Below are 15,094 nucleotides of genomic sequence, written 5' to 3'. Positions count from 1 at the left end.
GGATCACACACAGGTCCTTCACTGCCATGCGGCCCCGGACCAGGTGTTTCAGCTCTGCAATCGCCGCCGCTTGCTCGATTAATAACAAAAAAAAGCCCGCTAACAACTAGTATCACGCAGCCAGCCGTCATACCTCCTAGCTTTTCCCTTCCACACAAGCAATTCCGTAATATTTACAAACATCCGCCGCCAACGCTGCATCAGCCCCGATAGGACCATTCGCTTGCGAGACAACGCCCATAGCCTCAGTTCGTGTCGCCTCGATCTAATCTCCTGTGGTCTCACGGGGCCCCGGGAGACCTGCAGTACCGCTTTCCTCGACTTATAGACCTTTCCATTCAGCAAACATGGCCACTACAAGTGCCGACTCGACCTCCGCGTCGTTGCCGACCTCTGGTATCGCTTCGCCCCAATCCCAGAGCAGGTCACGCGCGCATAGTGTATCGAGCGACCGTCCTTCCACCATCATGAGCATCGGTTTGATGTCTCCTCCGCTCTCCGTCACACCCGAGGCTGCCTTCATCGCCGCCTCGGCCGCTTCTCAGATCGTTACCAACGACCACGACAGTCACGCCGACACCTGGTACGACCAGCACGGCATCGAACCTGCGGGAGAGACGGCTCTGGTCTCGACAGCCGCTCTGCAATTGGTGAACAACTTTCTCGATCAACTCCTCTTCAACTTTCTATCCGCGTCCCGCGCAACAACCCTGGCCGCTCTAAGACCAGCCGTGTCCGAAGTACTCAAACCGAAACTCGCCAAAGATGCCATCAACCAGGCAGATGAAGAGCTGCGGGAATATCTGGGTGGAGGTGACGAGGACGATTTTGTCCAATCCCAAGGCGCAGACTCTTCCTCCCGGGACTGGGACCTGGAGCTCGTATGGAAACGGACGCGATTGAGGTGCATGGTCTACTCTTCGCTCGGCGATATGGAAGAGGAGGACGAAGACTATCACATGGAGCAAGACAACCTCAAGCCTGACATCGACGAGCGTGGCCCCGAGATCATTTCCCCTGCAGTCGCCATTTTCTTGACGTCGATCCTGGAGTACATGGGAGAACAAGCCTTGGTCATTGCAGGCCAAGCTGCGTACCACCGATTGCGAGCAAAATTCGAGAAGGAACCCAAGGAGGGCGCAAAAAGAATTCCAGACGTTGCAGACAGAATCGTGGTCGAAGAGCTGGATATGGAACGGGTTGCCCTTGATAGGACCTTGGGCAGACTGTGGCGGGCCTGGAAGAAGAGGATCCGCTCTCCTACCTTGGATGCGCCCTCCTTTTCGCGCCGCAGTTCATACAGCCACCACAAGCAGAACAGCACTGCCGAGAACCACGAGAGCCCGCCGCCGGCAAAGGGGCTTGGAATCCAGGAACCACCGATCGAGGAGCCCGAGACTGATCGGGTTGAGGAACATGTGGATGCATCAGCCGTGCCACTGCCGATTGGCGACCGTGATATCGACGAAATCGAAGTGCCTGGCCTTGCTTCCTACAGCGACGACGAGGAGTCGGACCAGGAGGAGGAGGAGCCCGCGACACAACGGCCGAAGAGCCTGATGATATTCACATCCCAGCCCAGCAATGACTTGCCTACCCCCACGATGTCTCAGCCTCATACCCCAATCGCTCCATCAAGTCGCAAGCGCTCGAACTCCTTGCCAACTCCTTCGCCTTCGCCTTACACCTCGCCAGTTCTCAAACGTGCCAAGATCGAACCAATCCAGACCAACCTGGCCGACCAACAAGCTGGCACAGATGACAAGGAGATATCAACAGAGTCAATTGCCGAGGACTCACAGACGGCTGATAAGAAGTCGCAAGACCAGTCCGAGACTGTTGGGCCGGCCCAAGAAACAGGTCAAACGGAGCCCCGTCCAGAGGCTGAGAAGGTCCCGGAACCCAAGCCCCGGAACCCGAATCGAGTCTCGCAGATTGTTACCTCTGCTGCAGCGGCGGCTGTCGCTGCTTCTGTCGCAACAGCGACGGCTCCACAGACCAAGCCCCGGCCAGCCCAGGAAGAAGCTGGCGAGATTGACGACTTCACTGAGGAACCAGAAATCTGCACATCTTCGAGAGTTTCGATCGCCGGCCGCAGCTCGCCAACCTTTTCCGAGTCGGGAAAACATGCTGCACCGAAGCTGCTGCAGCGAACGCCTAGCGTACACTCAGCTCGTGTCATTGAAGTTCACGGGCCTAAGAGTCCTGTGACAGGGTCAAGGGCATCTTCGGTGGACGCCTTTGACCGTGTTCAACCGACCAACCTTTCCCGTGCGAGTAGCCTTTCACGCCAAACGCCGCCGATTGCCGAGAAGCCGAAGCCTAAGCCAGTGGAGATTGACACCATTATTCGCTCGTCCACTTCAACGCCGCGTACTAGATCTCCCGTTGAGAAGTTGTCTCGGAGGCAAAATACGAGCGAATCCATCTCGGAGGTCGACGAGGACGCCCAGATTCGGCCTACTCGACAAGACAGGTCTAGCAGGACAGCCACGACTACCTCTACCCCAACTCCCACTGCCGGTACTCCCGACATTAGGTCCTCTCAAGCAATTTTCAATTCTGCACGACAGTCAGAATCTCCTCGTCACGAACACACTCCATCCGCAACCAAGGTCACGATTCTGAACAACAACAACAATGCCGATACCATCGTCGAGGAGCGCTTGCCTTCGCCGCGTAACCGTTCTCATGCCACGCCAAACCTCCCTAGCCGGGCGGTGCACGGGACCCACTCGCCGGCGGCAAGCGTTGGAGTCTTGTCGGTTGAGCGGCCTGCTGGTGGCCATGATTCTCCCGACCGTACTCGACAACTCCGAACGTCTGGCTCGTCTGGTTCCTCGAGTGCTAGCAAGATAAGGGCTGTCAGAACATCGGAGGACAACAAAGCCTCTGGTCGTACCGACAATCTCGCTAGAAACTTTGAGGAACTCATCCACAGCGACCAAACCATCCAATACACGCTTACACCGGAGAACATGCGTGACATTGATGTGAGTAATGGCCAACTGACAGCAATTGTAATATCCGCTAACGGCTAAGCAGGGCAATCGAGCACAGGCCTCGAGTCCAGCAGTTGGCCCCAAGGGCAGAAGAAGCGAAGACGCCCGCACAGTAATGAGCAGCGAACGCAACAGGTCCGTCTCTGGCATTGACATTAGAAGGACCATGTCTGTCAGCCGCGCCACGGGATTGAGCTCGCACCCTGTTGAGTCCAAGCCCAAGGGTTACGTCCCAAGGGCACCTCCTAGCACGACTTTGACCAGATCGAGGACAGGGGGCAGCGGCCCGCAGGCGAGAGACGCTCGCGTGCCTCGCGATTCTGCCATGAACGACTTTGCCGATTTCATCAGGTCCACCGGCCCGACAGCTGACAACAATCCTGCGCCCCTACGCAACGTCAGCGGCCCGGTGCCGTCTGTCAAGAATAGCATAGACTCGAGACGTGTGTCATCGAACAACCGGCCCCGCCTTCAAGCACGGGATGCCGCCGTTGATAATCGCGAGGACAACTCCGACCTTATTGACTTTATACGGCGAGGCCCTCCTAGTGGGAACAACCCTCGCATTCCCCGCACAGTTGCCCCATTCAGAACTACAATGGACTCCGATCAAATGTCAGGCGCCGTTGGGGGCAAAGCCGTCGATGCCAGCTTGCCAGACTTCCGATACAGCCAAGCATCGACAAACGCGACAGATAATACGCAGGCTTCCGTCCAGTCATCAATTAACTCACAGAGTGCTCTGCTGAAGAATCGCTCCAACGGCAATGGCTTTGAGGATGACGACATGATGCCAAAACGAACCCGGCGTCGCGTGCGTGATCCTTACGCCATCGACCTGAGCGACGAGGACGAGGAAGATTACGCACAAGCAGTTCGACCTCCTCCGAAGAAGGAGGAGAGTTTAGCAGACTTCCTGAAAAATTACCAGCCGCCCCCTGAGCCTGCGGCCCCCGTCGTTTCGCAGAACATGCCCAAAAGGAAGGCCAGCGCTCCTAGTCTTATTGGTCGCTTTTCGTCAAGAAAGGACAGCACTGCAGGATCCGCCAACCCGGATTCAACCAAAGTTGACAGTCGGTCCCTGAATAGCCGCGCCGGGGGTGCCCACGGTCACGTTCCCATCCAGGTCAACAAATCTATGGGCCAAGACAACTACGGAACGGTTGGCGCTACGACCAACCGGTCGGCCATGCATTCCTCGGCTGGGCGTGTCCCGATGAAGAAATTCGAGCCAAGAGAGGCCGTCTCGTCTACAAGCCGGACTAGCGACCTTGCCACATTCCTTCGCAGCTCCGAGCCGCCGCCGCAGATGACGCCTGTAGGCCGTTCGGGCCCGCCCGTGGAGCAGCAGCAGAGTAGCAGTGGCTTCTCCAAGATGTTTGGCCGCCGCAAGAAGTCGAGCTTGGCTTAGTTGTCTCGCCCAGGACGCGCTGCTGCGGGCCCACGACATGAACGAACCTCACGATCTCTTCATCGACTACGATCAACACATGTACTCCTACCTTGTCTACTTCCTTATCATCTGAAGATGTATTTGTCGTTATCCCATTATTTTTGCATCGTGGAGGAATCATTCGGCCAAAAGCCAAAAGCCAGATCCGGATAGTTTTGTTTGATTTTACCTTCAGCATTTGCATGTTTGCATTGCATTGATGCATTGATACCACCTTTCCCTGGAAGAATGGGTCAGGATTATGTTCACTTCTTGAGCGATCTTGACGAAGGATCTGCAGATGGCCTTTGGCATCAGGTTTTTTTTGTTTTGTTTTTTTTTTGGATAAGAAACAAAGATGGGACATCGTTGCAGTGATCACGTTGCCCATACTTGGAACATACTGGTCTTGTTTCAGACCAGGAAAGCATACTTAGATACGCAAAAAGCGGTCAATATCAAGACAATCATCTCAATAATTAACATGTTCTTCTCACTAATCTTTGTATGCTGGTGTGACAATGGTGATTTCTCAATATGGCAGGTCAATGTTGAAGGAAGCGCAATGGCCAACTTATTGACGTATATCGTATGGACGCTAACACTTGACGGGACACGTACAGAGATATATTTCTACTCGTCTCAGACCCAAGACATTCCTGACCTGGTCAGGTACTACGCTGGTAAAGCCAACATCAGGGAGACGGGTCAATGTCCCTTCTTGTATCTTTGTGCGACGCCTGCCCATCTTGGTGAAGAGGGGCATTCTCTAGTGGGACGATAGCGGGCTATGAATTCTCTCAATGACACTGAGCTGCGCATGCAGACCGGTGGGTGAGGAGGGGACAGATCCAATTGGATCGAGGTTCAGGGACCCTGGGCAGGGAACACAGGAGCAAATTGATACACGGTATTGTTTGGGAAAGGATCAAGCAAGCTGCACCTAGTGCTGCAACTCTGCAAACACGCAGCTGAGCTTGCACCAAACGGCGGAGCATCCAGCGGCCCGCGTCCTGTAATGGGAAATGATTGACTACAAACCCCCGAGGGAGCCATCTGTCGCGGGTCCATGCCCTCTTAGAGGTTCTCGACTGTTTTCGACGTTACCCGTCGAAACTCACCCTTCAAGCGGCATTCGCAGAAGACCGATTCCGAGCAGCACCGCCCCATCACCTAGATTCTGCACAAGCGAGGATGGCCGAGCCATCTGTAACTCAACCCGCACCGCCGGGCCCTGGCTCAAATGCACCGTCTACCCCGCCGGCTAAGGTCCCCCCTTTCAAGTGCACCCCATGATCCTCCGTTCAGTGATCTGCAGGCACCGCTAGAGGGCGCCGATGAGGGCGATGTTCGCCTCGTATCTTCCACATGGCAAATGGTTCACCTCGTTGACGGAAGAAACGGTAGGAAAAAGACGACGCCTCCACAATTGACGAGCGAATGTACCTATGAAGCCCTGATCTACCCAAAGAAAAATTACCATGGTGCTGGTTTTGCCAGTTCGACTTACACCGCCTCGCTCTCGTCCAGTGTCGCCGACTATCCCGTGAAGTGTGGCCGTCCGTCCCACGCCTACCGACCAGGCAGTGAGTTCCAATCCGCTCGCAGCACCTCCGTGTTCATCTCTAGGTCTAACCGGCTTCACAGCTTACAAATTCCACAATGGCGAAGTGCGCTTCCTCTTTCGTCAGATTCGGAATAGGGGACCTGCTAACTCATCTCATTAGTTTGAGACGGCCCGGCCCGGCCCGGCTTGACCTGGCTCATGCGATGATGGTCAAGGCGATTAGAAACAGACTCTTCCTTGCCCTTCTGCTGAAGGCCAAAACACAGTCGATCCTTGATATCGGAACGGGCACCGGGCTTTGTACGAAGCACCCCCCCTTCCGTCCAAAGTCCTATCAACACTGACAAATTGGCGTACAGGGGCTGTGGAAATCGGTGATATATTCGAAAACGCCCTGATAAGCAAGCGCATTCGTGGCCTTGTCCAGAGCTCTAGTATGCAACCCTGTGCTACAACACACCTAGATTAACCAGAGAAACTGTCAATAGAAACAGAGTGCCGGCATCTTTAGGGAATAATACGTTGTCGTTGATGCCACCTCAACTATGAGGAGCCTAGTCACAATCATGTCAGGGGCATAGAGGTTTTGCCATGAAAATTGCATTAGTCGACGCGTCTCGGTCTGCCAAGACACCGTGCCAGCAAATTTTTCATGAACAAGAGAGAATTATCAACCGTCTGTTCCATCGAAAACCTTGTCGTCTGCCGTAGCAGCGACGGAAACCGTGACCTCAATGCCAACTAGAGAATCACCAAACCAAGCGCTCCAGGGATGCCATTCAAATAATACATCTACCAGCCGTCATCATTACCCTTACTGGCCGAGTAATTGTCACCAACACCCCAGGAATCGCCAGCGTCGACCTCTTTGGGAGTGTCGTTGGAAACACCGAAGTCGTCCGTATCCTCTTTGGGAGGGTTTGGGCAGCGATTGCTTCTGTGGCCCATTCCGTCACAGTTGTGGCACTTGATCCGGGTTACTGTCGAGGAAAACATATTAGCGGGAGGAATAAGCGCAATGTGCGGGAGCCGTCACTTACCGTCAACGGGCTTGTCGCAGTCTCTGGAAGTGTGGCCCTCTGCATCACAGTTGCGGCATTTGATCTTCCGAGGCTCAGGGCACTCTTTGGAGATGTGGCCTTCCATACCACAGTTGTGGCAAGTACGTCCACCGCCACCGCTGGGGCAGTCGCGGGAGAAGTGTCCCACTGGTAATGGTTAACTATTGGAAGAAAGGAAGTATTATCAAGGCAGACTTACTCTCGTGACACTTGTTGCACTCGACATCATCGCCGGCTTTGCGGGGCTCAGGGCATTCGGACACCTTGTGACCAGACTGGCTGCGATAGGTGTTAGTCCTTGTGTTTCAGGGCCGGAAAGAAGTTGCGAAAACTTGCCCGCAGTTCTTGCACGCGAACTTGTCCACACGGGGAGTGGGACCTGAAGTGGTAAGCAGTAGAAACTTGTGAATGAAGGCGAAGGAACTAACAGTCGCGGACACGGTGTCCCTCCTCGCCGCAGTTATAGCAGGTGATGGTCACGGAAACCTTCTCGTTGACCTCCTGAGGGCAAGCCTTTGAGGTATGTCCAATCTCACTGCAGTTGTTGCACTTCTGCATCAAACGGGAAACAGGCTCTCCAGCATCTTGAAGTCGAACAAGGTTCTCCTCAGGAGTAGGAGGCCAAGCAGCCTTCTCGCGCTGGCGGTCAGGCTGAGCCGAGAATCGGTACTGAACAGTGTACGTCTTGTTCAAGTTGCCCTGGAGATCCATGTTGGTGTGGGTAGGTGCAAGGGAACGCTCCGTGGCGATGAGGTAGATTTTCATCTCCTGGCCGCGGAAAGCTTTCTCCAACTCGACATAGGTCATCTCGGGGAAGTGTTTGAGGTATTTCTGGATGGCCATCTTGGCCTCAACGCCATCACGCTCTGAAATGGCCTCGTGGATCTCCTCCCAGGCTTTATCAGCATCGACATCCTCGATCATGGAGAAATCAATCTTGCGAGGGTTCTTGCAGTCAACAACCACATGGCCTTTTGAAGAGTCAGTCAGCCAACTAAGAGACACATCCAATCGCAGGCAAGCCAAAGCAACTTACCCTCCTCATGGCAGTTGCGGCAAACCTCAGGAGGCTTCTGGGGGCATTCCTTGCGCATGTGGCCCTCTTCACCACAAATGCGGCAAGTCATAGCAGGAGCGTCGGGGCAATCGCGACGAGTGTGGCCTTCCTGACCACAGGCTTTGCAGGTGCCATCGAATGGCTTGCGAGGCTCAGTGCAATCAGACTTGTTATGGCTTGGAAATACAATTGTTAGCAAATTAGAACGATTCAAATATAGGAAACACCAAGCAGGGACTTACCCAGTCTGGCCGCAGTTGAAGCAGGCGCGATCACCGCCGTCATCGCCGCCGTCACCACCCTTGGGGTAGTTCCAGGGGTCGTCGGCAGTAATGTTGTTGCCTCCAGAGGCATCAACAGTGCCCCAGACGTCATCCATCTTGCTGTTAGTGCGAGGAGTATGAAGAAGAACCCGAGAAGTGCCGTGACGATTATCTCAACTGCTGTATTGCGTGCTCTCAAGACAATTGGCTGATGGAGGTAGACGAAACTGGTCCAACAAGTCGGAGTCAGTAACGAAGATTTCTGAGCGTAGTGCCGGAAGGAAAGAAACAACGATGAAGGTAGGAAAGAAAATTATCCGGAAGGAAGAAGAGAAAGATCGGTGTGGTTTGGAGTTTGGCGGAGCAGAAATCTGCAGAAGGGAAGGAAGGTGTAGCTAGGCGGGTGTTAAGGGTGGGAAGAGAGGAAGGAGCACAAATTGGCGTCGCCGTTACCCAAACCCAAACTTTGGCGAGATGACTGAAAACCCTGAGAATTCCCGACTATTCTTAGCCATCTCGGAGTCGTCGGCGTCTATATACTGCCGTAGCCATGAAAACTGCTGATATAGCTGCCATCACGGCGGGTTTGCCGTTTTAAATCGTTGGAAATACAACATAGCCCATACAACAAGTATAGAGATTAGGGAACCCAGCGACCATTAGAGAAAATAGGGAGCAAAGTAGAATGACTAACTGTATTGGCTGTTTATCGCCGACTTCGATTGATTGTAATTTCGTGCTTCTGTACCTGTCACACTCAGAATATTGATGTCGTGGGTCCGCTACAGGTGTAAACCCGCAATGGTTGTGACGAGAAGGAGAGAAGAGGAAGAGTTTTATACTTAGAGTGAGGCGAGATTTCCTGTTAAAGAAGAGACCGGGCCTCCCGCTTGAACATCTAGAAAAGTAAGCTTGCCGCATCGTTGTGAAAGCCTCGGTCGAAATTGTTCATACTTCAACACTGTAAAATCTCGACCTGAACATTAACATGCGGCGGGGCATGGCTATGGCAGGACTACTAAGTACACTTGCATTCCGGAACATTCAGAGACGTTCAGGCGGCAGCAAAGACTGAAAACCCGAATCTCACCTTTCTGCATTTTCTATGACTATATGCTGGACTCTTTGTTGGTTGGTCGGTTTGAAACATTTTACTTGGGGTGGGTTTAAGAATTCACACTTTCGTCGCTGTCTTTCAAGATCTGGAACCTCTTCACGGCTCAAAATGGGTTTTGGGTACTGCATGGGTCCGTCTGGTTGCGTTGTTGAATGTGTAGTCTGGGTCTTTGAGGTTGGACTCAGAAAATGAAAAGTAGCGACGATAGTTAGTAAAAGTGGTTATCTAGATTGATAATCACAAAGGGAAACAATATGAGTCGCAAAATTCAAGGCCTATCTTCAACAGGTCATCTTTCAATTTAGGCAATAGCAGTCCTTCATGCCTGACCAAGCATTGTTTGTGAAGCGACGGTAATTTAAATTGCCGGAATCATAGAAAAAGAAGCTTCCGCTCAGTTGAGCAGGGGTTGGAGGTAAACAAGCATATATCAGGTATCCCTCCCCGGTGAACCCTTTCCGTGTAGACAGACCAATCAACTCCGAGCCTTAGCATAACGTTTACAGTCTGCATAGAGAGGGCGAGCACAAACTAGTTGTCTGGAATAAGTCTCGGGGATACTCTTCCAGTACAAGGCTTTGAATAACACTATACTTGCAAATGTAAGGTCAAGCCAGAAATATAGCAGTCCAACAAGCAGAAAAATGAGGGGATGGGGTGTTATCAGCTTCGATATCAAAGTGGTTGATAGTATGGTAGTGTCCGACAGACCGCTCAGCATACGATTGCTTTCCAGTCACCTTGATGGAAGATGTCGTTGGGCAATTAGTCAGCCAACCACACTCGCTGACTCGGGGTAATCGGAGCAGCGAAACGGTGAAACATCCCTGGAAACCCACACAACGACAGGGGCAATGGTGCGAGGTGGTGTGGCACGGTGAACTTGGAGGGGCAGCTGGAGGGGTAATTTAGTGTAAATGAGCTGTAGCTTCACCAAAGTTCCTTGCAGATGGTGACATCAGCAACTTTTTTCTAGAATTTTTTTTGCCTGGTTCAGAAGATCAACATCGTGTTGTTAAATCATAAACCACCGTCTGAAATAAGTGCGTCAAGTGTTTCTATCGAGCAGAAGAATCATGCAAATCTGCGCTTCCTGTCCGTGACCGAAATTTGAAAGCACGGAATCGACCTGTCCCGCCGGTCATAGCTCCTGGTAGCGTGAAACTACGACTTCTGTACCGCAGCAGTACCCCGCCAATAACCCGCCGTGCGCTTAGAGACTTGGATACATTGCTTGCTGGTGACACAACTTGCAGGCTATCTAGAGCGGCGGGGTTTATGCCGGTTGCCCCGCTTCCATGAGCTTGACTACTGGTTTGTTGAACGGCTCCTCCAGTAGCCGCGAGAGGACAGGCCTCAACTCGACATGGGCCGGACGGAGCTCCTATGGAGTGTCCTCTTTGAACACGAGCTGGTCCTCTTTATTCCGAAGGCACTATAACTAATGTGTCTGCCGCCCTTTGCATGACTTGCCAGCCCGCACGCCCCTCCACTCTGCTTTCCGACCTCGCCTCGCCCTTCCTTCCAGCACATTGCATCGATTTCCCGCGAGAACCACCATTCAGAGTCAAAATGTCTAAGCCTGACGATCTTCCCCCTATGGAGTACCGCTTCCTGGGCCGTTCTGGTCTTCAGGTTAGCGCCATCAGCTTGGGAGGCTGTGAGTAACCCAACTGCGCCGGTCGCGATCGCTGCAACTGACTACTCTCTAGGGTTGACTTATGGCGGTCACGTCGATTCCGGTATGATGAACTTTCGGTCAATTAGCGGCCACTGAGAGCTGACACTCTGCGTAGAGGGCACCTTCAAGTGCATGAAGGCTGCCTACGACTCGGGCGTCAACTTCTTCGACACCGCCGAGGGATACGCCAACGGCGAGAGCGAAGTCGGTACGAGCAGATCAAATCAAACACTCGAAGTGAAAAGCGCGGCTAATTCTATGCGTAGTCATGGGCCAGGCCATCAAGAAATACGGCTGGAAGCGCAATGACCTCGTCATTTCTACCAAGGTGCGCCAACTCGGAACAGCGATCCCAGCCATGCGAGCCATAGCTAACATTAGACACCCGAAAACAGATCTACTGGGGTGGCGCGTTCGGCGACAACGTCGTCAACAACAAGGGCCTGTCACGCAAGCACGTTATCGAGGCTATGGATGCCTGCCTTGAGCGTCTGGACCTCAAGTACGTGGACCTTGTCTACGCTCACCGGTAAGTACCCTTGCTCCCTTGCAACTTTCTATGCAAAATCGCTAACTCTTGATAGTCCCGATCGTCAGACTCCCATGGAGGAGACCGTCCGAGCCTTCAACCACCTGATCAACACCGGCAAGGCCCTGTACTGGGGAACCTCGGAATGGAGCGCCGACGAAATCTCTCAGGCCTGGCGTTACGCCGACAAGCTGAACCTTGTCGGACCCGTCATGGAGCAGCCCTCCTACAGCATGCTGGAACGCAAGAAGGTCGAGCACGAGTTCTTCCACCTCTACCGCGAGGTCGGCACCGGCCTGACCGTCTTCTCCCCCCTGCGCCAGGGCATTCTCTCCGGAAAGTACAAGAACGGCATCCCCGAGAACTCCCGCTATGGCTCTGAGAACATTGGCTTCATCAAGGACTACTGGAAGCGCGAGAATGCCAAGCAGCAGTTCCAGGAACTCGTTGACAGGGCCAACAAGATCGAGCCCATTGCGGAGAAGCTTGGCATCAAGATGGCCACCCTGGCCCTTGCCTGGGTTCTGAAGAACAAGAACGTCAGCTCTGCCATCATTGGCGCGAGCAGCCCCGAGCAGGTTTTCGAGAACATCCGCGCCATCGGAGCTCAGGAGAAGCTGACGCCCGAGATTCTCAAGGAGATCGACGAGGCTCTCGGAAACAAGCCCGATGATATCATTCCTAGATTCTAGGAGATTATACACGATAAACGAGAACATGAAGCAACATTCGAAGGGATACTTGGGTCTCAAGAAAGGGGCACCCTTAATAGCTTAACTTGAGGTGCTATTGGACCCTCGTGTTTTGGGCTGAAGATAATATAGTGGTATAGAAAACGGTCCTAAAGAAAAGTTAGGCTGAAATGGTGAGAGCCATATAGCAGCAGCTTATATATACCGAGTTGAAGCCGATTTGACATCTTTGTCGGTAACCCTAACCAAGGAATATGTCCCAAAATTTCAGCTGAGAAGCATAATCACGGGCAATCAGTTGACTTGAGACGATATCGTATATACTAGACATTGACTACAATGTGGCCGGGACAAGTTTCCAGCTAGTTATCCAAATGACGGTCCCAAATCAAGAGATGTCACCGTCATCAAATCCTTGGTCAGCCTTGACTATCGTATCCAGATCAAACCTATGAACGCCGATGTTTGGGGGAACTTCTATGTGCAGGCCCAATGCCCAAAATCAGAAGCAGTTTCTAGACACCATGACTATACGCCGGAGGAGGCATCCGCGGCACATCCACGTCTCTAAGCTGAATACCATCCTCCAATCCCATCTCCCCTAGCGCAGGGCCAGGCGTGGAAGTTGCCAGGGCCTTCCTCGAAAAGTAGGAAGCATGCAAGATGATTCCAGAAATGGCGAACAAAATCCACATCGGCGCGTTGTCTCGGGGTCTGGACCGCGTGACGAACCCCATTGCAGGCACAAGACACATCGTCGCAGCGGACTGCAGCATCGCAGTGACAGCGAACATGCGACCGACGAACTTTGTCCTCATGGCGGCGCCAACCTTGTACAGCAGCAGCGCACGGCTGTGCGTGAAGAGTCCGGTGGCCAGCGACGCGAAAACGAGCCCGGCGACGGCGGCGCCCTTGTCGGAGCACACAAGAAGCAGGCTACCCAGCATCAAGGGGAACGCTGAGGCGAACAGGATAATGTAATCACCCTGCGCGGTGCTCCTCCTGGTGTTTCGTCTGAGGCAGCAGTTGGAGACAATGATGGCGCAGTTTATCGCTTGGATAGCGAAAAAGGAGGACCAGAAGTAGAACGAGGCGGGCCCGTATCCGGTGCTTTTGAAGACGCTGCTGACACCGAATGCGGCAGGAAAGTATTTTTCAAACGAGGATAGAGAGGCCGTTGCCACGGGTAGGGTTATGAAGGCAATAACGAGAAGGAGAAGGGAGCGCGACGAGACAAGGGCGTCGAGGACCTGTGCCAAGGGCCGGCGCGGTCGGAATCTGGGCGTAAGCTCCTCTTGTTCTCTGTATTGTTCTCGTCGTGCGAAGAGCGGCTCGCGAATGGCGAAAACAATGAAGGCTGCGAGAGCGACGGGGAATATGGCGATTAAAATCGGGACTTGGACGTTGATGTTGTGGAGGCGTTCGACGACGAGCTGGCTGATGAACGAGCCCACAAGGGCGGAAGAGATGATGTTGGCATAAAACGTGGACCTAGAGAGAACGAAGTTAGCATGGTTTTTGTGGATGAGAGATTATGATGAAAGGATTAAGATTATCTTTTAGCTCTGGTCATCAAATGTGTCGAGAAGATATAGGGGGGCAAGAGAAAGCCGGCCAGGTAGGTTGAGGGGAAGAAGGGATAGTGACATACCGCATTTCGTCGTCCGAAACATCGGTTGCAATGGCAAATACCATGATCTCAACAACCGTCTTCCCGCCGCCGATAAACAAACCCATCATCCAGCCCATGTTCATAGGGACTGTACCCAGGGACAAGATGAGAATACCGTAGCACAGCAACCACATGGCTGCTCCTCCTACCAAGAGGAGCCGCCGTCCCTTTTGGTCTGCAAGTTTTCCGAGCGGATATGCGCATAGCAAACCTATCAAAATCAGTCAGCACTGCATGTGTTTGGGGGAAAGGGGATACCAAGAGTACTTACCACCAGCAGCCTGAAAGACCTGCGAAATTATCTTGAACCGGTCAAGCTCTGTCTGTACCTCACTCACTTCGCAGTAAATGTCCTTACTTGTCACGTTAGAAGGGCGGCCGTAATATTCGTAGCAAATGGCGTCCCGCATGAGCGACTCGGTAGGCATCTGGATCAGAGAGGCACCGAATTGCATCGAGCCAACCATTAGCATCATGAGAATAAGCGTATAGTTGATCCGTGCCGAACTGATCGACTGGAGCCCGGTTGTATTAGGGGGCGGCATGTTGTCGGCTTTGCAGGGTGCAACCCAAGAACCAGTCTGTCGTGCATGTGAACTGACGCCCGTATTGGGAGCGGAAACGGAGGTCTAATTCTGTTCGGGTGTTTTTGAGATATTCTATATTGGTTTCTCCGCTGGAGTGTCTGGCGAGCCGTGGAGATGTCGAACTTTAACTCTCGGGTAGAAACAGCTTGTCCCACAATCGTGGAAGCCCGCCCATTGTAAGTACAATGAATGGTTGGATAACTCTCTACTCCCATCTTCTAGAAGTCGCATGTCTCTCAAAGCCGTTCTAGCCTGCCAAACTGCCAAACTGCAAAGAAAGCGCTTGAGTGTTGGTGCCGAAGGTTCCTTTTTTACACATTCTAGCAGGGGACTTGAACACTTACACCGAGTTCTTACCTTGCGCATACATCACCTGTTGGCTTCAGGTAAGCGAGGGTATGTTGTATTCTTCAAACAGCAAGAACGGAGAACCA

At 52.9% G+C, this 15,094-nt stretch overlaps 3 protein-coding genes across 3 annotated transcripts; 2 read left to right on the top strand and 1 right to left on the bottom strand.

Annotated features, from left to right (window-relative positions):
• Nucleotides 1-347: 347 nt before the first annotated feature.
• EsH8_V_000742 (uncharacterized protein) lies at nt 348-4,413 on the top strand (the record flags this gene model as incomplete). Its single annotated transcript, XM_083273258.1, has 2 exons — nt 348-2,993; nt 3,046-4,413. 2 exons carry the CDS (start codon nt 348-350, stop codon nt 4,411-4,413), a joined length of 4,014 nt encoding a protein of 1,337 aa, XP_083125973.1.
• Nucleotides 4,414-11,071: 6,658 nt separating this feature from the next.
• EsH8_V_000741 (NADP-dependent oxidoreductase domain-containing protein) lies at nt 11,072-12,401 on the top strand (the record flags this gene model as incomplete). Its single annotated transcript, XM_083273257.1, has 6 exons — nt 11,072-11,159; nt 11,212-11,241; nt 11,296-11,388; nt 11,447-11,508; nt 11,576-11,709; nt 11,765-12,401. 6 exons carry the CDS (start codon nt 11,072-11,074, stop codon nt 12,399-12,401), a joined length of 1,044 nt encoding a protein of 347 aa, XP_083125972.1.
• Nucleotides 12,402-12,916: 515 nt separating this feature from the next.
• On the bottom strand, nt 12,917-14,618 carry EsH8_V_000740 (uncharacterized protein; the record flags this gene model as incomplete). The annotated part of the gene is made up of 3 exons (XM_083273256.1): nt 12,917-13,892; nt 14,053-14,284; nt 14,345-14,618. The coding sequence occupies 3 exons, from the start codon at nt 14,616-14,618 to the stop codon at nt 12,917-12,919; spliced, it is 1,482 nt and encodes a 493-aa protein (XP_083125971.1).
• Nucleotides 14,619-15,094: the final 476 nt, after the last annotated feature.

This window comes from Colletotrichum jinshuiense, chromosome 5 (assembly GCF_051148585.1).
Source record: "Colletotrichum jinshuiense chromosome 5, complete sequence".
Classification (NCBI taxonomy): domain Eukaryota; kingdom Fungi; phylum Ascomycota; class Sordariomycetes; order Glomerellales; family Glomerellaceae; genus Colletotrichum; species Colletotrichum jinshuiense.
The sequence above is the reverse complement of the archived record's forward strand: the minus strand, read 5'-3'. Positions and strand labels throughout refer to the sequence as shown.